Source organism: Caloenas nicobarica, chromosome 6 (assembly GCF_036013445.1).
Source record: "Caloenas nicobarica isolate bCalNic1 chromosome 6, bCalNic1.hap1, whole genome shotgun sequence".
Lineage (NCBI taxonomy): Eukaryota > Metazoa > Chordata > Aves > Columbiformes > Columbidae > Caloenas > Caloenas nicobarica.
Genome location: NC_088250.1, coordinates 38487787 through 38511066, shown reverse-complemented (window position 1 = coordinate 38511066; position 23280 = coordinate 38487787). Strand labels below are relative to the sequence as shown.

Genomic DNA, 23280 nt, shown 5'->3' with positions numbered 1-23280 from the left:
ATTAAAGCCAGACAATCTTTTCCCTTGCTTTTGGCTCATATCCTATCCCTACATGGGTTTTCCGTAAAGGAACTTGAAAACTTTGGGAATGTTGATTCAAAAGGTTTCTTCCCAAATACCTCATCAGGGGGTGGGGGGAGAGTGGTTCCCTGACCCTTTCTTCCTTTCCTTCCTGTGGAAATGAAAATTAAAAAAAAAAAAAAAGGTTTTGCTCTCTAAATCTTAGTTTATAGGGACACCTGTATTGAGCAAAACTGTCCAGCAGCATCTCAGGGCCACACGGGGCTTTCCCCAATTGGAAAAATTATTCCACTACCACAGGTGACTGCAAAAAATATTCTCCCCCAGTATTGTCTTTTTGTTTGTTTAGTTTGAGGGGGTATTTTTGCAACCGCCCAATTTTTTTCCCAAGGCGACAGCAGCTTCTAGACCCCAGAGGTCTGTGCATAAGAAGCTGCTGGTACCCATGGGGAGCCCCAAGCTCGCAGCAGCCACTCCCCCGCAGGGCAGGGATGCAGGGAAAGATGCTCTCCCCAGGCTCGACTGTGAGCGGGCACATCTCGTCTCAGTCCCTTACACAGGGATGTTTAATCTCTAAGGAGGGAAGGGTTCTACACTTTGGGGAAAACATGGGAGAGCCCTGGCCATGAAGGACCCAAAGTAAAAGCCTCAGAGCAGCTAACATGTTTTTAGAGGTGTTAAACCTCTGTCTTCAGCAGCCTCTAAAATGTATTAGTCAAAACGTATCAGCTAAAGCATCTTTGCTGCTATCCTCCTGATTTTCCTTTTTCCACATGGGCAAAAAAAATGTTCTCCCTCTTACTCGCCCTCACGCTACGCTGGGGAAAAAACAAACATACTGAAATAAATAAGGCCACAAATCATCCCACCAGCCAGTGTCACCAGGTCCCCACAAAGCTATGATGGCAGCAGGTCTGAGCAGGAGGCCAAGGTCCTTCAGGGCCTCTGCCCTGCAGCCTCTTTTGGCTGGTCCTGTGCACTGCCCATCACACCTGGGTGCCCACGGGGTGTTTTAGGGGGTAGCAGGGGAGGTGTCTCCCTGCACAGCCCCTTTCTCATGGTGATGAGTTCCATGCAGCAGGGTTTGTCCCCAGCTGTCCCTACAGCCCCACTTGAGGATGGGGGGACATGGGGTTATCTCCAGGTGGGTTATCTCCACTGTGATGGGTTTTGGTGGACAAAAATAAACCCACCGAGGAGGCAGTGGCATCGCCCCTGGCATCGCTCGGCAGGTTTGCATCAGGACCACTCGGCCCCCCTCATCTCACCTCTCTGCATTTTCACGCAGAAAAAGTTGAGGAAAAGAGGGGAAAAAACCTGCACCCAGAGAACATCTCCAAGCCACAGCGCCGGGTGCCTTACGCAAGGACAGAGCTGGGATTTGTGAAGAATATTTTGGGTCTGTTTTTAAACTAATGGGGTAGGGGAGATCGTATATGCAAAAGATTAAAATAGAGCAAGGCACAGGCTCTGCATGGGGATGCTGATGCGACGGGGCTGGGAGCTGGGCTGCCAGCACCACCCCAATAAAGGCAGGATCTATCGGCTGTCATTATTTCCATCTCCTAAAGAAGCTGCACGCCCGTTATTAGTTCAGAGCAGGGCAGGAAATCAACGCCTGGATTAAGGCTAAGATCCATCTTAGAAGGTTTTATCTTATTGCTAAACGTTTATGTCCAGTGTCCAAAAATTAAAAACAAACAAGCAACACATACCACGTTAAAATAACGTCTAATAAGGTTGGGTGTTACGCCACTCCTGCGAAGATCAGAGCAGTTTATCGCTCCGATGCAAACCCTGCTGAGGCGCTTCAGAGCTGGAGAAACCGTGAGATTGAGGGCTGAAAGAACAGCCTGCAAAATTATGAATAGGGATTATCTGGCAATACCAACATGTTCCTTAAAGCCCTTGAGCATCATCGCACAGTCTGAGGGTTTGGGTTTTTTTCGTGTAGCTGCAGATATATGTTTTAATGATATAACGTCGACAACACTCCTGCCTATTTCAGGTTAGGCTGCAGTTTCTCTTAATCTCCGGTCCACCCTCTCGTTTTGTAATCTGGAAATGTATGAACAATACGTAATGGGATTCATTTATTTTGAGAACTTGTTGGTTGTTTGTTGTTTTTTTCATTTTCTCATAGAAAACATGGGTGACTGGAAATCAAGCGAGTCAGTAATTAGCATTCACTTTTTTCTTTTTCTTTCTTTTTATCATATGCATCTAAATTCAGTTTAGCTCTTTAAGGAATTGCCAGACTGCCCTTGATTTATAGGCGATGTCTTCTGGATCTGAGAGAATCTAATTCAAATTAATAATACTTGAATCTGATTTCAAGATATTTGCACTGTGCTGTATATTTCATTAAGATATCATCACTTTGTGTGTGTATGATATGTCTGTGTGTATACAGGTATATTTAGGTGTGGATGAGTCGTGCATCCCGCAAGAAATAATGTTGACATTTAGTGAACGGCGGTAACAAAACTTTTAGCAAAGCTGAGATAACTCGTACCAGGGGAAAAAAAATAGAAATATTTTAAAATATAAATAAAAACAAATAAATTAAGAGATCCTTGTTCCCACCTTTGCATAATTACGGATTTCAGCGGCAGCAGACAGCCAGGTCTGCAGGCAGATTTGCTTTAAGCCGCTCCGCGGCTGGCAGCCCCGGAGGAGTCCGGCAGGGCGCAGGCAGCGCGCAGGCAGCGCGCAGGCAGGGGCGCAGGCAAGAGCGCAGGCAGGGGCGCATCTGCCTCCCCACCCGCCTGCTGCGCAGGGACCTGCACTGGGGATTGGAGATGGGGACACCCTGAGTGTGTGTGAAGGGGGGACTTGGTGGCTATTTTCCGACAGCCCCCATGCCTGCAGGCGGGGAACTGGGGTCCCCCCCGCCCCACAACCTCCCCGCGCCCTGCGCCTCCCCAGTATCACCCAGTCACGTCTAACTGGCGGGGCAGATCTCACTCACAGATGACAAAAAAAAAAAAAAATCGGTGGCTCTGATGAGCTGCAAAGACACATTGCGGGGGGAGAGGGGGGCGTTAAGTGGGGGGTCCCCTTCCTTCCTTTGCGATGTTTAATCGTCAGCAAAGGTGTTCTCTGATCTGGACCATTTTGGAGCGCGGTCGGTCGTGCCGATGGCTCGCATTCCAGTTCTTGCTTTAGGCACACATTCAATGCGCAGTTCAAGAGCAGTTTATCTTAGCTTAATGTAAGTAAAAGTACAGTGTCGGATCAGTGTACCATTTGTTTCGGTTTTCTTCAGGAGGGGGAGAAAAAAAAAACAAGGAAAAAAAAGTGCTGCGATAGATTTAACTCTTGTCAAAGGAGGGAAATTGTTTCGCAGCTCTTTAACACAGCCCTTTGGGCAGCTCCACGTTTGCCTTCGGAAAGGACCGAACGAGTAGGCAAGATGTGAAGTTTATTTTTGGACTGAGGTGATTTCGAGCTCTTTTAGAGGGAGAAATGGCTGCGGGTTGTGCTGGGAATTGGGCACGATCGAGACTCAGCCATATCATCCCCCTTTGCAGATAAACGCCTTCGCTCAGCATCCCCAGCTCGGGCTGCCTTTACTTACTTCGATATTAGTTCTCAATTACGTGCAGTGTAAACCGGCTTTTTGATTAACCAAACAGCAGAGCATTGGTTAAGAACACTTAAACTTCAAGAAAAAAAAAAATCCCCCTGGGAAGTGGGCTCTGAATTGGTTAATAATGTGCAGTACTTGCTAAATTGCTGACTTCCAGATGTGGAAAATATCTCTCTTGTTTAGGACCTACGTAACCTGATTGGATTACGACAGAAGCGTCACATTGGAAGGCTTTTGAGTGATGATTTAATTAACCATACAGTAGAAAGCTGTATTTGCCAGGAAACCCCCTCCATATTTGCATAACCAATCACTTCAGTGCAAAGGTGGAGTCTGGGTTTCTTTTTTTTTTTTCTTTTTTTTTTCTATATGTAATTTTATTTTAATTTTAATACTTGAAAAAGGTGAAAAACTTGTAACCTCCCTGAAGTTCAGTCCCACGCGTTTCTCGTCCGCTCTGTCTCTCTGCCCATCCAGCTCCTTCCAAGGGAGAGCAAAGCCAGGAAGAGCCCATCTCACCCCTGATCTATATCTATGAACAAAACAGATAGACTGTAAGATCTCAGCACGGTGTTTTGTTTTTTTTTTTTCCTACATCAGATTTAGCTGACTATTCAAATAACCTGGATGAGTACTGAAATGAAAGGGGAAAAAAAAAAAAAGCCCCAAAACAAACGTGTTAAGGATAAAAATAAAACAGCACCAAAGCGAGCAGGAGTCAGCCACGAGCTTATTTGCAGTGCCCGAACAGAGTTTAGTTTCTAGGCATTATGTTAGGGTAAGTTTTTTCCCCTCCGCAAGAAGCGAGAGCTCCGAGAGGGGCTGGGAAGCGGGGCGGTGCGGGCGGCCGAGCGCAGGATGCGGCCCCCAGCCGGCTCCACGGGCCGGGGGGGGACACACAGGGATCCCGCCCGGGAATGGGGGAGGAACCGGCAGGGATCCAGCCCGGGGGCAGGGGATCCGGCGGGATCCTGCCGGAGCGGGAGGAGGGGGGGGGATCCGGCACAGATCTCGCTTGGGGCGGGGGATCCCGCCTGGGGGAAGGAAGGGGATAAAGCCACGGGGGGGGGAAAGACCCACCGCGGGGGGGTAGGAGGGCAGAAGATGCAGCCGGGGAGGGGGGGGGCAGGGGTGCACCGCGGGGGGAGAGGGGATGCGCCCCGGCCGGGGGACAGAGGATGCAGGCGGGGTGGGGGGAGCAGGGTTGCAGGGGACGCAGCCCCCCGTGGTGGGGGGGCGAGGGGTGGGATGCGGTGAGTTTCCGCGGGGTGAGAGCGGCGGAGCGGCGCGGAGCAGCGCGGAGCGGCGGGGCGGGGGGCGGGCGCGGGGCGGGGGGCGGGCGGGAGGGAGGTGGAATTGCATTTCTGCCGCTAAAGCGTTTCGCGGAGACTTCAAGGTATAATCTATCCCAGATCCTTTCCCAGAGAGAAACTTGGCGATCACGTTTCCACATGATGCTCACGTTTGGTGCTCTTCAATTATCCCTCCCCACAAAGATAGGTGGCGTGTGTTTCAGGGTCTCTCCTCTCGCTCCTACAGAAAAGAAAAAGAAAAAAATGTCATTAGAAGAGGCGTAACACGTCAGTCCGTCCCCAGGTTTGTGTTTCCTGGAGTGGCAGAAAGAGATCAGTCCTAACCTGCCCAGCAGGAATAACGGTCCTTCCGACAACTCTTTGCAAGGCTTTTTACAATTTCTCCAGGAGCTGCATCTCCCTTCACCTTTTCTCCTCCACTTCGCGGCTTCTTCATGCTTTTTCTTCTCACCATTTCTGGCCAAAACTACAAACAAGACTTCGCAGGTAGGTTTGGAATTTAATTCCATTTTCTCTCCTTTTTTTTTTTTTTTTTTTTAAATTCTCCCTTTCCTTTTTTTCTCACAACACTTCACGCTCTAGCGGGCTTATTTAATTTCGATAGCATATTATTTTTAAACGTGTTGGCTTCTTTCTGGCATGTTTATACTTGGGGCAAAAAACCTATTATTTTTTTTTTTTTAACCGAAACCTGAAGTCCCATCGGTACCGCTCCGGGAAGGGATGAGCAGTTTCGGGGCTCTCGGGGTTGTGCCACCACCACCCTTGCTCCCCTTACCTGTCAGCCAGGTACGGGAGGTGCCTTTTACAACCCAGCAGCAAAAGTTTTAGTGTTAGGAAGGGACTTCGTCCTCCTGGGAAAAAAAAAAAAATCTCTCTTACCCACCTCCTGCTCTTTTTATTTCAGGTTTCACATCTTAGCTCTGAAAGTTTGCAGGTACCTGTTAATGCTTTGCCCGCTCTGAGCCTGCAGAGCCAGCCCGGGCACCGCTGGAGCCCCAGCCCGGGGCTCCCCGGCCAAGGATGTGTTTCCCCAAAACAGAAACTTTGCTGTTTTGTCTGCTTAGTTAGTTTCATTTCTTTATTTTATTTTGTGAAGCTGGGTGAAGTAACACCTTAACTTCTGGGATCCTAAAGCCAGAAGTGAAAGTACTGACTGGAACTTAAAAGTCGTTTACCAAAAAGCAAAAAAACCCCAATATATACATATTTTTAAAAGCTAGCCGGCCCTCTGGGAAGAAAAGTGTTGTCGAGATCTGCAGGTTTAAAATTATTGACAACTTTTTGCGGGAGGCTGAAGAGCAGGGAAGGTAATGAGACGCATTTTAAACATTTCACCATTGGTGGTTTTGCATTAAAACGCCAATTGCCGAGGCAGGCAGAGTCCGGGCTTTTCTCAGTTCCTCTCCGCTACATCTCTTGATAGATCTGCCACGGTGATGCCATCATCACCCACTCCAGGGTAGGGAATAACTGGCAAATACTAAAGTTTCTAGCACATTTCTCACCCTCTTCCTTCCTCAGCCACATACATCCCCATAGCCACCAATTCACCCTGTCCAGGCGGAATCCCAAGCAGGAGAGTGTGAGTAAACACGCTGACCCTGCACACACTCTCAATATTCTCATCCTCTTACCTGCTCGGAGATTTATTTTAGCCAAGCAGGTTTTATAACCGCAAACGTCTGAAAAGAGAGTTCAGGCAGAATAAAAAGACCTAAGCAACCACACACTTCACTGCTCAGTCCTGGGGTGAAGCTCCAGTAAAGTAAAAAGACAGAAGGAGAGGAAGGGGAAAAAAAAAAAAAAAGAAAAAAAAAAAGAAAAGAAAAAAAAGGAAGGGGGAACCTCAATTTGCTGCAAAAAGAAATTTTAAAAATTGTTGAGGCAGGTAATAATTTTTTAGGTTTTGTGGGAAATTCCCAGTTCAGGAGAAGACAATGGATGCGAAGGCGAGGGGGGATCTTGCTCAGGAGAGCAAGGGTTAATTGCCCTTGTTTTACAGTTTGCATCTGTTACATCTTTTATAGCCCCCTGTTTAAACTAATCCTCAAGTCAAAGCATCTTTAAAGCTACAGCATCTTCTTCGAGATGGACAGAGTTTCAGGAGCGTTCTTGCAGCAAACCAAATGCTCCTGCCCTCTCCCTTTGACAGATAGAGCCTCCTGCACAGCCCGAGCACACAGCCACACACAGTAGGTCCAAAAGTTTACAAGTTAAAAAAAATACAAACCAAAACCAAACACCAACAAAAAAAATTTAAAAAATAAAAAAACCCAAACAACTGAAAACCTGAAAACTCTGACAGCGGTAGTTTTGATTTCTGTTTCTTTTCTGGGAAGAAAAAAAAAAAAAAAAAAAAAAGACACTCTGAAGCTTTGTTTAACTAAGGGGCAGGGGAAACCCTGAATATTGTCAAACTGACTAAAAAGGTGACAGAGGTTTATAATTACACTCCTCGTTGTTAGGGGGAGGGGGAGGTCTCCGTGCTGTGCTTTACCCCAAAAGGACAGGGGAGAGCCATGTTTCCCTCTCCTCTGAACACTTTGCTGGAGTGCACTTTGGGGGCTAAAAAAAAAATCATTATAAAGGCAGGAGAAGAAGGAGAGAAGGCTAGCATTTCGTGTGAAAAGAAGTTCTAATGTCAAATTAAAGTACTTTTAAGAGGAAATGGTCCGCCTAGCATTGAGTCAAACAGCCTACTGTAAAAGCTGTGCATTCCCTCATACGGTCATGAGTTATGACTCATTTGAGATGTAATTCTTGTCTCTCTGATCTGCTTTGCTGGTGCAATACACACACACAGGGGGAGAGACACACACGCTCACGCAGACACACACACACGCACACACACACACAGAGCAAAAATAATTAAATAAAGAAGAAATCTGCCCGGCTGGGGACAGAGAGAGGGGGGAGCCCGCTCCGTCTGCGTCCCACCTCCCCCGGCACGGCAAAACCCCGCCGTGTGCGTGGATGGGTTCTTTTTCGGGTGCAAATTCGGGTCCCCGTTGGCGCCCTGCGTTTAAATGGGATATACCAATGCCCACATTGTTGCTGTGTTTGGTTGTTACATAGAGCCTGCGTGCTGCTGAATCAGGGAGTCGAGTCCATGCGAACTGCCATCTGATCCACTCTTATCAATGAAGCAGCAGATCATGGCGGATGGCCCCAGGTGTAAGAGGCGAAAACAAGCCAACCCCCGGAGGAAAAACGGTAAGCGGCCCCCCCAAGCAAACTTTTTCCGGCCGGCTCCGCCGCGGCGAGGGGGGGGAAGCCGGTCGCAGGACGGGGACGGGGCGGGGAGCGGGGAAGGGAGGGGGGGGAGCCGGGGACGGCGCCCGCCCGGGCGGCAGCGGCGGCGGCAGCGGCGCCCGCCCGGCTCTCGCCGCCCTCCGCCTCCCCTGCGCGGCCGCGGGGCCGTCCCGCGGAGGCTGCGCGGCCGCGGGACGCCGGCGGAGTGTTGGGGGGTGGGCGGTGAGGAGGAGGAGGAAGGAGGAGGGGGGGTCTCGGCGCGCCGCAGCCACCGGCGCGCCCCAAAGTTTGTTGCGCGGGCGCGGAGCGGACGGGGCCGCTGCGGAGCGCGGCCGGAGCGGCGGGGTTGGGGGGGTGGCCGGCCCGGTTCGCCCGGCCGCTTCCCGGGTCGCTTTGGGCGCTGTCAGGGTCCGGGGAGCGGAGAGGAGCGGAGCTGGGCGGTGGGAGGCGCGGAGCGGCGCGGAGCGGGGCGGGAGGGCGGCCGGCCCTGGGAAAAAAAACGGCAGCGTGAGAACCCCGCGGCAGGCTGGCACCGACTTAGCGACTCTCTCTCTTTTTTCTTTTTTTTTTTTTTTTATTGTTAGGGACTCGAAAACGAAACTTCCTCCTCCCTAATAATTAATAATACTAATGAGTTTGGTGCCCAATTGTCCATAGTTGCCCTCTCCCCCGGTCTCCGCCGGCCGCGGAGGGCCGGGGCTCAGTGGGACGCGGTGTTCCGGGCTGATTTCACATTTGGCAGCTTTCACTTGGTGTGGGTCTCTCTTTTCTCCGTCTCTCCCCGTCCCTCCCTTAGTTTCTTCCTTTTCTCCTCCGGCTGATCGTCTCCCCCCACCTACCGCCAGCCTCCCCCTCCCCACCCGCAGCCCCTCTCATGGCCATCCCGGCCCCACTTCCAACAACTTTCCTCTCGAAGGAGCCGGAGGAAGGAAGATATTTTGTGTGAACCTGAACCCGTGCGCTTATAGCTCAGCTACTTCATTTAAGTGGAGAGGTGGAGGGCAGAGCGGGGCGGGGGGGGGGACGCGGACGAAAAGGGGGGGGACACACACAGCAACAACAACAAACCCACAAAGACAAGAGAATGTTGATTAGAAACAAATGATCCTGTCCCCCCCCCCGCTCCCTTTGCCTCTCTCTAGGTTGTGTGTGCGTGTGCGTGTGTGTGTCTTTTTCTTGTTGTGGTGGAGGCGTCGAGCCATATGGGGGAGTGATAGAGGAATTTTAGTCAGAAACTGTTCGTTATGTTACACTGGCTTTTCCCTTTGTGTTGTCTTTGATCTATTTGCTTGGCTTAGTATTACAAAAAAACCCCAACTAAAATAATATATTCGGAGCAGCTTCCCAAGGATCCGTTCCTTGTTATCTTTTTTTTTAAAGTCTCTCCCCCTCCACCACCACCCTTTACTCTTGTGTCTGTCATTATTTAAGGTGGTCCTCACAGAGGAGACCTCCCCTTCCCCTCATCTCTGGGTAATTTAGTAGACATTAAAATTACACGTAATGTTTCCCTCTCCTCTCTTGTGTTTCCTCAGTTCTTTTTATTAAACGTTGGTTATTGATTTTCTAAAATCAATGTCTGTTGTGGGGCTTTTTTCCCCTTACAAGTATCTAAAGCACGTTGCTGATCAACTGGATAACAAAAGCTTTGTGTCAAGTAGCCTTTTTTTCTTATGTTAAACAGTCATTTTTGAGAGAAAAAGAGAACGAGATTTAAAGCAACGCAGCCAGAAGTACTCTTTTGCAGTAAAGAATATTCTGTTTGAGGGGGTTTTATTCTTCTTCTTCAGCCTCCTTGCTTTTTCATACAAGATTATTAGTTTAGCGGGTTAGACCCATCACATGCTCTGTGATGAGGGATGCGTCTACGTGTTTAACATTTTCTCAACACGATTTGAGCCGCAAAAAAAAAGAAAAAGCCCAAACCCAAAATAAAAAGGTGGATCCCCATGTTTGCCTAAGAGACCAGGACTGCAGCCTGTACGCCCTGTTACTGCACCCAAGTCTTTGGGAACACGCATGGACCGGAGTGGCACAGATTTTTGCTGCTCCTGTGCAAAAGTGTGTTTTGCACGGAACTGCACTAACTTGGGAAGCCACCACACTTGGGAGTCGAAAGTTTAATTGCGATTTTTTAAGGTAACCACTTAAAGATCCTGCAAACTTCATTTCAAGTGTGTGTGCGCTGCTTTCACGAAGGTCTGAGTTCTCCCTTCAGTGTCTTGCTCTGGCCAAGACAGGGTGGGGGGAAATAATTCTCGACTTTCTGTCTGTCCACTCTTTTCTCTTTGTGCTCCACAATTTGTTTCTTTCATTCATTTCTGAGTGAGAAATGTCCTGCTTCTTAGAAGCAGGTAGACGAGCCAGGGTGGGTTCCGTTAGGTTTGTTTTGGTTATTTTTTTTTCATTTTCTCTTTCTCGACAAGCACGTATCCAATGCCTTTCCCGTTGGGAATTGCCCAGAATTTATCTGGACTGAGTGGATTTTTCTTCTTTCCTGGATTCGTGGAAAAGATGTCACTTCTGAGCTTGTGTCTTTGCTGATAACACCAGAAACGGTGATGCTTATCGAAATCAGGCAGAAATTCCTTAGAAACGCAGCAGAACCAAAATAAAATTTAAAAGCCACAAGAAAAAAAAATAAAAATAGACGGTCATCAAGGAAGCTAGGGGAGTGTGAGTGCAATCACTCACAAATTACAGACGGGATCAAAACAGAATAATCCAACTAATGCCTCAGTGGGCTCCACGCCTGTGTGCGAGGATGGGCAAGGCTCGGGATTAGATACCGGGGCTGAGTAAAATTACGGCGGAGTTAAATAGGGTAGAAAGGAGGAAAACTCGGGATTTTCCAAGATAACGGGGTTGATCAGAGAGGTGTGCGGGGGGGGTAGTGCTGAGAGAGGCGATGTGGGAGTCAATGAGGGGTGAGCCCCCCGGGGAGGAGGAGGGGGACACAGCACGGAGGATGGGAAGGAGAGGACCCCGAAAGCGGGGCGGGGGGGCCCGGGGGGGTGCGGAGCGGCAGCCCAGGAATGCGGCGGCGCTCCGGGAAGTTGGGTCAGATGATTCCCAGCGCCTGACTCAGTTCGCGGCACTTTCACTCGGGAGAAGTCGCGGCAAAAGAGGAGGAGGAAGAGGAGGAGGAGGAGGAGAGGGCAGCGAGCCCCCTTTCCGCACGGGCGGAGGCGGGGGGGGCTGCGCTGGTGGCCGGTGCGGAGCGGCGCGGAGCGGTGCGGAGCCGCTGTCCGGCCGGCCCAGTGCCCTGCCCTGCCATCCTTCAGCAGATGAGCTGCCTCTCCTTATTGTTGGTTTGGCGTTTCTTGGTTATACTTTTTTTTCCCCCTCTTCTTTTCCTCTCCTTCCTCGAAAATAAAAATAAAATTAAAATCCCCAGGAAGCGGGGAAAGGGGGGAAAGTTGGACCTAATTTACTCCAAAGTTTCAGTAAACAGCTCTCTTTGATTCCTTTGCCATCTCGCTTCCAGTTGTAAAGAAAAGGGAGAAAGTTCAATGCTTTCAGGGCGTCTGATCCGAGGGAGAGCACAGACCAAACAAGCAGACACGATTAGACTTGCTCAGAGCCTTTCCCAAAGAGACACCCACCCACCCTCCTTTCGGGGATGCTGGGCAAGGGGGAAAAACCTCCTTCACTTCCCACTTAAAAAAAAAAAAATGAGAGAGGGGGAAAAAATAAAAAAAATAAAAAAATAAAACCCTGCCTGCTGCCTTTAGTGAGTAGGATGTGAGGCTCGTGTTCCCTGCCTGGAGAAGTTTGGAGGTAGCTAGACTGAGGCTCGGGTGTGAGAAGGAAAAGTGGGGTTTGTGCAGTTCAGGTGGCAGAAGGCAGAGCGGGCATGTGGGAGCGCTCCTGTTCCCGGGGACCTCTGCAAGGCTGGGAATCCGTTGCGAGCAGATTCCTCCCAGAGTTGGGTATTGGGTAGGGAGACAAATGGGCTACCTCCAGAAAAGCACCTGGAGAGAGGTATTAAAAATTAATGCAATAAATGCGAGTGTGACCAGGGCGTAATGATTATCTAGCTACATTTTCTCGGTGCAGATTCACGTCCAGGCTGAGCTGTGACATGGAGCAGAGGAGGTTGTTTTCTGTGTCATCTATTTGTTTTATTCTGAGTTTCGAGAAAACCAGCGAATTTGGAGATCAGTGCCTTATTTACTGTTTGCATTTGCGGCCATTCGGTACTTACTGGCTATTGCGTTTTGCACATGTTTCGCAAGGAAACTTTTGGAGGAATTTCTAATTGCTGTAAGAAAATATATTTGATGCCTGGGAAAAGCCGTATTTGAAAAGAAAAAAAAAAAGGAAACTATTACAAGTTAATCATCGATAATTATACGTAGCCAGCTGCCCAAGGTAGGGAAAATATATGGAAGAATGGCAGGCTGAAATGCAAGCTCTCAGGACAGGCTGGTAATATTCCCCAAGAAAAATGTGTGTCTCCCTTTAGAGTGGAAAGAAGGGTGTTGATTCTTTTACAGCAGCCCCACATTCATTCCAAGAAATAGGAAATTCTTCGCCTCACAACAGTTTTTGGCATCTGCATTATCCCAGTGCTTTTAAGGTGCATTTTCTCCTCTGTGAAAGAGAACTCTTTGTCCTTTTTTTCTCCAAGACCATGGCTTCCCAAGGTAGACACTATTTTGTGCCTGTCACATAGAAAGGGAGTGCAGGTTTGCAGTGCTCACAGACAATTGATTGTCTGCCCTAATGTGTTTCATTTACATGTTTATAACGTCAATAGTGCTGGGGTGTCCACTGTACCATTCATTCCAGCATTCCCACAAGGGTGCAATTGTCTGAATGGCCAAGTCAGACACCTTTTTGATTGCTCTTTAGTTGTCTTTTTAGAGCATAGAGAAAAAGGAGAGAAATCTGTGATGCAGAAACACTAGTTGAAAATATTTCAGAATTAAACGTCACCCACTAAAGCAGATGTGAGCATTAGGCAAACAATATATTTTAACTAAGGTTCTGAAGGTGGAAACAGATTCAGAATAGTGGGAATGGTTACTGCACACGACGTACAGCCCTGTCCCTTATTTTTTTTAGGTTTTTTTTAATGATTTCGCGTTTTCATTTTCGTTTCTGCCCCTCTAAATGCACCCACCTCCTAACTCTTTGTATGCTTAACTGTAATTTGCAAACTTTTTCCTATGTATTTACTCCTCTCTGTTTACACCAGCAGCATCAGCTAACCACTTGGAAAGTCTATTGAGCGAATATCTAGGCTATGAGAAGTATACACTTAAAAAAAAATACAAATATTTTTTTCATCAAGCATTTTTAATGAAAAAAATACAATGCCTAGACTTTTTCTTGAAGCAGCTTAACTTAAGTAGCTGTGTACCAACTTCTTATGCTTGCGGTTGCCGTCCTCTTGTGCTGTGAGCTTCCAGCAAAGTGTTTTTAGGAGTTCCCAAGTCAATAAAAGATCACTTTTAAAGGTGTGCTGTTTTGATATACCACACTGTCCTTTATCATGGAAGTTGCTTCTGAGGGAGGCAAGAAATGATTGCTCGTGTTTCCTACTCGAATAAATAAGCCACGCAGCTTATTGAAACTCATACGTAGAGATACATGTATACATGTGTACACACCTATGCGTGCATACATCGTATATGCATAGATATGGTACACATAGGTACGCCTAAAAATAACGGTTCACATTTCAGACGAGATCATTCCCCCCTAAAAATGATACTGATCCCAAGAGCTCCAATTAATACAAGTTGACCTGTTCCATTCGTGATCCATAAGGGAAAAGAGCACTAGGTCCTGTAGCTTCTGCTCGGGAGGTAAAAAAAGGGAAAACTTTTTTTTTTCTTTTCCCCTCCTATATCATTTTTGTTGTAATTTTTTAGAAATGCCTGTTTGTGGAGAGATATTTTTTCCTTTTTTTTTTTTTTTTTCCTATGCCTAACAGGGAAGACACACACAGTAGATGCACCGTTAGCTGAACCCCTGACACGGCGGTCTTTTGAATGCCTTAGGTATGATTTCACTTTCGCTCACATCAATGCTGACCTGAATGCCTTTCATATCTGATCCGCTGTGTCTCTCCCAGTAAACATCCCCTGAGGGGAGAACAAAGAAAGGAGCTCTTCTTCTTCTTAATCACAATTCAGCCCATTCACCGCCGGCAGGCTACATTTGCATTCTGCAACAGAAAGCCAAGATGAAAAGAAAAAAAAAAAAAAAAAAAAGAGTGAGAAGAAGGGGGGAAAAAGCAGAAGGGTGGAGGCTGAGTAAAATAACTTAGGTGTTTGTAGCTGTTTGTTGGGCTTCCCCTAGTTACAAGCCTTATATAGATCCTGCTCTACCCAGGCTTGGCTCTCCTGACAGGCAGATAGTGTTACAAGATGCCTGTACTATTCATGGCCACTCGCTCTAACACTTGAGGTAGAAAGTGTCAGAGAGGGATCAAATTCTACTCTGAGAAGTCTGTTATAGTTAGGGTCAGGTGTGTGTACTCTCAGCTCTTGACTGCTGCCTATTATTTTGTTTTAATTACTATTATTGTTTACTCACCATGACCTTGGGGAGCGGGGGTGGCTGGGGGTGAGACAGGCTCGGCCACCACCGGCGAGCAGATTAGCGGGGGGAAAAAAAAAAAAAAAAAAAAATCTCCCTTTCCCCTATTTAATTGTATTTTTAAAATATGTTTGGCTTTTTTTTTGGAAGGGTCGGGCTGGGTGTTTTTTGCGGCTGGCAGGGCTGGGGGACCGCGGGGGTGTCCCCAGCCTGGCGAGCGGCCCGGGCTGCTCCGACCCAACGGGGAAAAGCAACAACTCAGCAAATCCTCAGCGGCACCAGCAAATGCTCACGGAGGAGGAGGAGGAGGAGGAGGAGGGGGAGGAAGGCGAGATTTGTGGAAGTTTCTGTCGCTGGGCTCCCTCGTGGGATTTCGTAGCCACGTTCATGTACATTTTCTGTCTGTCCCCCCGCCGTGTCCCTGTCCCCCCTTCAGCCCAGATTTGCCCGTTTGTTTGTTCTTCAGAAGCTCTTCTGTGCTGTATATCAGACATTTTAAAAAAAATGGTGAGGTCTTTGGTCGTAGCCACTTTTTTCTCACCAAGAGGAGGTTTATTTATAACTGGATCCTGCTTACTGAGAAGTATTTAAGCCCTTTCAGGCAGAGCTGTCAAAATTTCCTGTGTTGTTTGCCTCTATTTGCAACATGTAAAAAGTAATATGCAGTTGCTGGTGTTGGAATAACCGAGGTAGTGCAGAAATCTCAAGTGACAAGTTTTCAACTACACTATCTCCTGCCGACCAAACTGTCATTTTCTTTTTTTTCCCAGAAACCACTTTTAAGAACCTAACAGGTTTTTTTCCCCCCATCAGCAAATAGATTAAACGTGCTAAAGCAACTTCGAGAGGGGAAGAACAGTTTGAACAATGAGGAGCGGGAGGGATGTCTTATTTTCCTGTAGCTGCTATGGCAGATTTCACTCATAAGGAGCACACTAACCGAGATGTTACCAGTTGAACAGAAGCATGTGACACAGATTCCTGATTTTTTCCCAGAAGATTTACAGAATTTACAAAAAGAGATTATCTCTACACCTTCCACCCTCCTAACCACCCCCATGACCCAAGCAATGGAGGATTTAGGCAGATTTACTTCAGTAAACACCTTTGGACACTTGGGGAAAAGTAGGAGTCTGTTTGCAAAAGCAGGCTTTTGTTAAGTGAGGTGCTGGATAATGCTTTACCAAGCAGCTGTGATATTAACCTACCCAGTAATGCTGGAAAAGAGCGTTAACTCCTTGTGCACGCCAGGCCATGCTGGCCCTGCAGGTACCAGGCCCTGGCAGGGGACCTGGGGGGGACACAGGCGAGGAGGTGGCGCTGCTGAGGTCACAGCAGCCCCTCAAACTGACACATCTTCGACTTGGTGGCAGCTGAGACTTTCAGGGCCAATCCATCAGATCCAGGGTTGGGAAGAGCTATGAGGCGCCGCCTCCTCCATCAGTTTGGGGTCACCTATATGGGTGTGCGTACACACACATGCACACTCCATATCTACCCCTACGTATGTAACATATCCCAAAACGTCTCTAGGAAAGCTCGCAAGCATTGCTAAGAGAGGAAGGTCAATTTAAGATTCGCACTCGAGCAGTAAAATAGCTGAGAAGTTGCAGTGGCAAACCTGGGCTTCACATTCCCAAAAGTGAACTTTTGGCTGTGTTGTGTTGTTTTGTTTTGTTTTGTTTTGTTTTTGAGAAAGCTGCTTACTGCTTTTTCTAAGCCATTAGAAGAAGGAGTTAATAAGTTAGTTATTTTTGCTGGGTATAAGAATAACTTCACAGGTGTTTATTTCTTTTAGCTTGAATAAGATTCCTTCATTTGGGGATTTTTGCTGTCGAGGGTCTTTTCTATTTTTTTTTTTTAAGAAGTGTAGGTGTCGATGTTAGAGCAGCCACAAATGTGTGAGAAAGCAAAGGGTATGAGACATGACAGAATTAAAGGTGTTTGCTATGTTGTTACCCGTGTGTCAAGCTGCAAGCTCCCTTTGTCACAGGCTCCTGGTGATTTGATAGCGCGGATCCACTTCCCTTCCAAGTGATACAGCAATTTCCAACTGGGGGGGGGGGTTAATGCAGTGCAGTTGTTGCTATTGCCTTTGCCTCTCCAAAGACATTTAAACACCTCAACATCGCACACACCCCATTACTCCCACCTTACACGAGGGTGCTGTGCGCTCAGGCACCAGGACAGCAGCCATAGCATTACAGTATCTGGCATGGAGCGTCGTTTGGCAGCAATGTCATCTGCCAAATCATCCCATAATTACGTTTTATGTTATTTGTATGAATGACCAAGCATGCAGTATTCCTTTTGAAATCAAAGGAAGGCTTAAAACGCGTTTTTGAATACTTTCAGACCATGGTCAGGTCACAGTTTGGGAGTTGAATTAAACTGATCTCATTTGTGATCTAATTGAGGTTGGCAACAACCTTAGCAGTAGCAATAACATACAAATACAAATCAAAGAGTAGAATTCAGCAAATCAGATCTTTTGCTCGAATTCTGCCTGGGAGTTATTCTCCGACTGCCAACAGAGAAGTTAAACTTTGTCCCGCTTCTCAGCGGCAGTGCAAGCCTTGCATATTTTTCGAGGCTTTGACAGGAAAGTTGGGTTGGATAGATGGGCACACAAAGGCGAGAAGGGAGCTGTGCCTCCTCGGACAAGGAGCAAGGAGCAGCGACTCATCACGTATGTTTCTGGAGAGCCCAGTGGCAGAAAGTACAAGAGGTGTAACGGGGGTGTATGGTTAGGAAGGACTAGAAAGAGTGATAGGTCGCTGCAAACAGGAACGATTATTCCGAGCGGAAAGTCAAGGCAGCTCCCTATCTTTACATCTATCGCTGCGGATTCCAGGAATGTAATTACCAGAGTGATTGCGAATTGTTGACAAATTTCCCTGGGTCTGTTGGGAGCTGGCGTTGCGAGCGGCGGGGCTGGGAGCCGCGGCCGGGCAGGCGGCGGCCCCGACGTGCGGGCTCCGTGCGGGGTCCCGGGGCGGCCCCGACGTGCGGGCTCCGTGCGGGGTCCCGGGGCGGCGCGGGCGGGCGGAGCGGACTCGGCCCGGACAGGGCTTCCCCGTCAGGGAGGGCGACAGCCGGGGCGGCGCTCAGCGCAGCCCCCACACCCCAAACCGGGACGCTGCCTGTTCCCTCCTCCGGGACCCCCCACGTTCGGGCCGGGCAGCCGGAGGCGGCGGAGCGGGACAGGGACCCGCCACCCCCGAGGAGCATCCCCCACCCGCCTGGGCCGCGCCGACACCGCGGTGCGGAGCGGTGCGGAGCGGTGCGGAGCGGTGCGGAGCGGTGCGGAGCGGGCTGGAGACGCAGCCGCAGGCGCGATGCTCTTGGGCGGGGGAGTGCGAAACCGCCTCGCCCTGTCCCGCCCCGGGGCAGAGGTGTCAACCGCCTCTTTGGGGCGGCGGGTGGGGGGACACACGGGGTCTCGGCGCTGTCACCCGCCGCTGCCGAGCAAGAGGCGAGGCGAGAAACACCGGCGGGGCGGCCCGGGCGCTCCCGGGAGATCTGTCTGTCCGTCCGCCCCGGCCGACTCCCCCGGCCCCCAGTCGGGCTCCCGCGGCGGCGCAGCCCCAAACTTTGCTCCCAAGAGGGAGGAAGAGGAGGAGAAGAAGCGGCTCCGCGCTGCCTGCTGCTCCTCCTGGCTCTGGGCTTGCAAGTGTGTCCTCAACTTCCAGCCCCCCCCAGCTCCTCCGGGTCATTATTTTCTTTGACTAAAATCTGTTTACTTGCCTCTTTGTTTTTTGACGTTAAACGAGTTTCCATCCACTACTCCTGCGGATCTCTAAGAAATAGATAAACCATTATATTTCCCCCACTCCTCCCCCCCCTGCTTTTAAAGCAGCGATCCTGACAGCAGTACTATTATTGCACTTTATGTTTTAGTGGATGTTTGCTGTTGCTAGTTACAGCAACACTTATCATAAGACAGCAAGAAAAGAGTAGTCCCTGGTAATTAAAGTAATGAAATATTCATTTACTCTACCTTTTCAGTAGTCTCACAAATTAGGCTGCTACATTTAATGCCTGCACTGCCTCTGTTTTTATTATAATGGCAGCTTTCGCATCTGCAATTAGGACTAATTCTGACAGTTACAATTTCTGAGGGATGGTAAACAGTGAACGAGATGTGCAGCAGTGGTATTACACGTGAAAAGCCCTTGTCTCTTTAACCTTGTTGTTTTTTTTTCTCGCAGAGGTTACCTTTTCCCGATGGTGCAAAATCGACTTGACATAACTGTTCATCAGTTTCAGGGTTTTCCCTGGAGGTATTTGCATCAAATCAGCCCAGTCAAGCTTCAAGTTGAAATTGGCAGGCCAGAAAACTGACAGGGTAGGGACTGGGAAAGAGACAGCTAAAGTGCAGGCAGCGAGCTGACAGCAGAGGCGGGCAGGCAGGGGGAGAAGGCTCCGAACCCCCCCTCAGCCCTCCCCGGGTCCCCTCCCAGGGTCCCCTCGGTCCCCCCTCGGTCCCCACCCTGAGCCGTCGCGAAGGGGCCGAGCGGTGGGAACCGGCCCCGGTACCCGGAGGAGGCTGGTGGGGAGGTGGAGGGGATGGGGAGGGTAAAAAAAAACCAACAAAAACCATAAAGGGGGGAAAAAGGTGTTGCAAAACAAAGAGAGAAGTTGGCGTCGTTAATAAGCTTATTTTGCGGCAGTTCTTCGCAGAGTCGTGTCGTGTTTATGCGCTACGACTATTAAGAGAAGTGAGTGAGAAGGTTGTTAATACCAACGAAAACATATTTTGATCAGCTCAAAAAAACCCCACCAAACCCTCCCAACCCAGAGAGACGTTCATCTGCAAAGATAATTACATTAGAATCAAAACAAACATTTCCTTGAATATGTTATTTCATTTATCCTCTGTCATGAGCTGGGGGGGCTCCAAATAGAATGATGTGAAAATTAATGTTTCATAGATTGTTGGACAAATCAGGATCGTCCCCTGTGACAGCCCCCCCCGCACCCCGACAAAATTTTACTTCTTTGAAAATAATTCCAAATCTTATTAGCGTGGAAAGGAGCAGCACAGCAAGGCACAGGCAATACCATCAGACCCGTTCCTTCCTCAAAGGTGAAAAAGAGCAAAACTATGTTACTTTCCTGAGGAAGCGAGCTGACTATATACATATATACACTTTTTTTTTTTTTTTCCTAAATATATATATGTAGTCTTTACCAGATGATGAAAAAAAAAATCCCTCTCACTCTTCCTACCAGACTTGTGCTAAAGTAAGCCTTGCTTTCAAACAGTTTTTCAGCTGTGTGTGTGACAGGCATTGGCTGATCTGCTGATGCCCATTCGACAGGCACTGTTGAGCTAAAGTGGTGTGACGGCACAGTTTTGTTAAGCTGTGAACAAAGGGCTGGAGATGCCTCGCTGGCATCATCCATGTGCATATTGGCCTTGTCACAGTTTTGCTTGATTTAATGCTCTGTTTATTCCTAGATATTAGAACTTAAATTCCGAACAATATGTTTTCATATACCGCACACAAACTTTATTTTAAAAGCTTTCGCTCCCAAGAACTACAGATCCATTTGTCTGTGCATGACCCATGCAGCAAACATTTAAAATGTAGCTCCCAGAAAAAAGAGGTGGCCGGTAGCCTCTTAACTGTTACCCAGTTAAAAAACGGGATTTCGGTTTTAAAAAGTCTTATAAGGGTAACAGATTTATTTCTTCTTTGATCATTTGTTGAGAGTTGTTATTTATTTCAACAGTGGATTTTCTTCTAAGCTCCTAAGGAGAGGTTACCCCGTGTGCAGGCAGGGCGGGCAGGATGGACTTTTCAAGTGCCATATCATCCCAGCGGTGTTGCTGTGATAAAAGCAGAGCTTTGCAAATACCTGTAGGCGTAGTCGGAGGACTATTGGCAGGCAGAAATAAAGCAAGCTGGGTTATGGCAGGTTGGTGGAAGGGAGCAGGAAACTGGATTAAGATGAAAATACATGTATGTTCATTAGGTGGCCACAACTTTGCATCTCAGCAGTTCGTCAAGAGAAAACATGAGCATGTGGAGCTACATTCAGGTCTCGATTCTCTTTTTTAGAGATGCCATGGACTTTATCTGTAGAATTTTTTTTTTCCTTTTCTTTTTCTCCCCTTCTTCATCTCCTTTTTAAACTCTCTTCAGGTTTGCTGCAAGTGTTTGCTGAGAGATTAGTTAGCCAGCTTCCATGGAGGAGGTAGCCCTGGGAAGCAGCGCGTTGCAGGGAGGAATGCTCAGTAGGTCAGGGCACGAAGATATAAGGAGCTGCCCCAGCTGAGCCTGGGGATCAGGTATTTTCCTCTTTGTTTCCTATCAGAGACAAAGTGCTTATGGAAAGGTTTGTGGTGGGACATCAAATCCCAGCAGGAGCACAGATGTTCCCACTTTTACAGGCTTACCAATGAACATTTCAGCTTAAACAAGTTTATGAAATAAAAAGATTTATTTATTTTTCCTTAGCAGATGCAGCATCTTAGTTTGATTGTGTAAAGATTGTATCGCTCCAGCCACTCAGGGTTATTTGGTCCAAGGCACGGTGTTTTACTTGAGGGCTATAAGTAGCCATGGGAGAGAGGGAAGGAGAGGGAGGAGGGAGCAGTCAGCAAAACGAAAGTATTCCTTCTCCAAACAGTGCAGTCTAGAGCCTAAATCTGAAATTGAATCTGCTGGGCAAAACCTGTACAATTTTTCTACCTGCCCTTAGTCTGCTTCCTTTCAACGATGACAGTTTTACTAACTGAAATGAATGGGCTCGCTTGCTCCCGTACCTTTGCTCAGTGTGCGTTTACATCAGGTACTTCAAACAGAGCTGGGTGATATATGGAGGGGGACAGCTTGCACAGAATAAGCTTTAATGGTTAATTTTTGTATAGCTTTATAAATGAAAGGGACTTAAACCTACTAGCAGTATAGATCACAAGACCTTATGTGGTCTATTCTTCTCTAGATGCACAAGAGATTTACGTGCCTAAGTCCCATAAGAGTTAATGGGAGTTACGCATGTAAATCTCTTCCACAGTGAGATAATAGACCCTTTTATGTATGGATAGCTGGATTCTTACAAAAATCACCTACTGAACAGTAGACTTTATGTCCTTCCCTCCTAACAAATATTTATAAAGCAAGCAGGCCAGCAGACGAGACCAGGAAACCCCCAAGTTGTCTCCAAACTGCAGTGCCCCCCATGTCCCCGCGGAGCGGGGAGCCAGCCCCAGCTCTGCCTTGTCCCTTCGGTTCCGTGTCCTGGTTTTGGTCCTCTGTGGGTGACATGGCAGTTCTGGTGGCAATGGGGCCTCAGACGGTCCGACGTGGCGTCTCACCTCTTGGCAAGTCCTAGGTGATGGACACCTCACCCTCCATGGATTTGCACAGGAGATTGGGAGGGGGAGAGCTGCCACCTCTCTTTTGGGGGGTGTGAGCCAGGGTGCGCTTCTCGCCGTGTCCCTACGCCCCATCCCGTCTGAACTGGTGGATTGATAGCCCCAAGGTGGGAGACACCCAGCAGGACCGTCGCGGGCAGCTGGCAGAGCACGGTGGTGGTGGCACCATGTCCCAAACCCAGGTGCTGCTGGCACCGCACATCTGCTCCCTCCCCGCTCCGGCGCGACCTCCCTCCCTGGGAAAGCATTCAGGCTTTGCCTCCGACGGGCACCGTCTCCCTGCTTCTCCGCGGGGATATATATAACTTGGACGATCTGTATCTGCCAGCCATGAGTCAGATCGAGATCTTATCCCCCTGTAACGTGTAGCCGGAGATAGCCGGTGCCACGGCACACGCGTGTCAGGAATGATCCCCGGGTTTCGTGAGCCGCGGCTCTTTTTGCCATCATTGTTTCTTTCCATCACTCTCCCTGCTCCTTCCCGATAGCGATCTGAGTGAGTTGGGCAAGCTGCAGACTTGCCAGCCCTCAGCTCCCAGGCCTGGCAAAGCACAATCTGGAAAAAAAACTCAAACAAAACAACAAAACAAACTTACGCCGTGAGACTATCAGATTAAATCCAAGGGTTTCTACCAGCGGCGGGATGGGAAAAGCCCATTGTTTGTTGATTATCGTATCATCAGCCCCGGCTGATACGAGTATGCTCAAGGAAAACATACTTCGGTTACAGTTGATTTTCAGATTCCAAAATGGTGCTGCAAAGTCTGTGCATGCCTAATTATATTTTATGCTAGGCTGTGCAATACAAAATGTATGCTGCAGCAATCAGTGAGTTAACAGTATCAATCAATTTGTAAACAGATGAAGTCACTCATTCCCAAACTGGTTTTCCAAAAACAATTACTAAATTACAATAGAAAAAAATTGTACAGTTACTGTATTTGTGTGCTGTGTTACAATCAACATACCAGGGAAACAAAACAATTTAATGCAGAAAAATCATCATTCATCTACATTATAATTGCTTCTTTTTCACATCTACAGGGCGGTTAATTAAAATTGTGATTAAATGCGGTCGCGCTGCCTAAGATGTCTTGCCCAAAACAGGTGGTACAGAATTTAAAAGTAAAAAAAATGTAATTAGCATTGGAAATTGAGAA

At 48.2% G+C, this 23280-nt stretch overlaps 1 protein-coding gene and 1 long non-coding RNA gene across 4 annotated transcripts in view; one reads left to right on the top strand and one right to left on the bottom strand.

The window, feature by feature from the left end:
• The first annotated feature begins 4990 nt into the window (after window positions 1–4990).
• The window catches only part of ZEB2 (zinc finger E-box binding homeobox 2), a 114728-nt gene continuing 96438 nt past the window's right edge, over window positions 4991–23280 (top strand). The window contains exons 1-3 of one of the 3 annotated variants that reach the window (XM_065637397.1): window positions 4991–5209; window positions 5314–5412; window positions 8005–8142. In XM_065637397.1, the coding sequence (XP_065493469.1) occupies window positions 8070–8142 (73 nt within the window). In that variant the 5' untranslated portion in view covers window positions 4991–5209; window positions 5314–5412; window positions 8005–8069. Of the gene's footprint in view, window positions 5413–7725; window positions 7895–8004; window positions 8143–23280 lie in introns of those variants that run through there. The other 2 variants (XM_065637399.1, XM_065637398.1) reach the window with 2 other exon arrangements.
• LOC135990065 (uncharacterized) lies at window positions 5076–5943 on the bottom strand. The gene is made up of 4 exons (XR_010606376.1): window positions 5868–5943; window positions 5705–5780; window positions 5251–5392; window positions 5076–5146 (listed from the first exon to the last, which is right to left on the bottom strand). It is a non-coding gene; the product is annotated as an uncharacterized LOC135990065 (long non-coding RNA).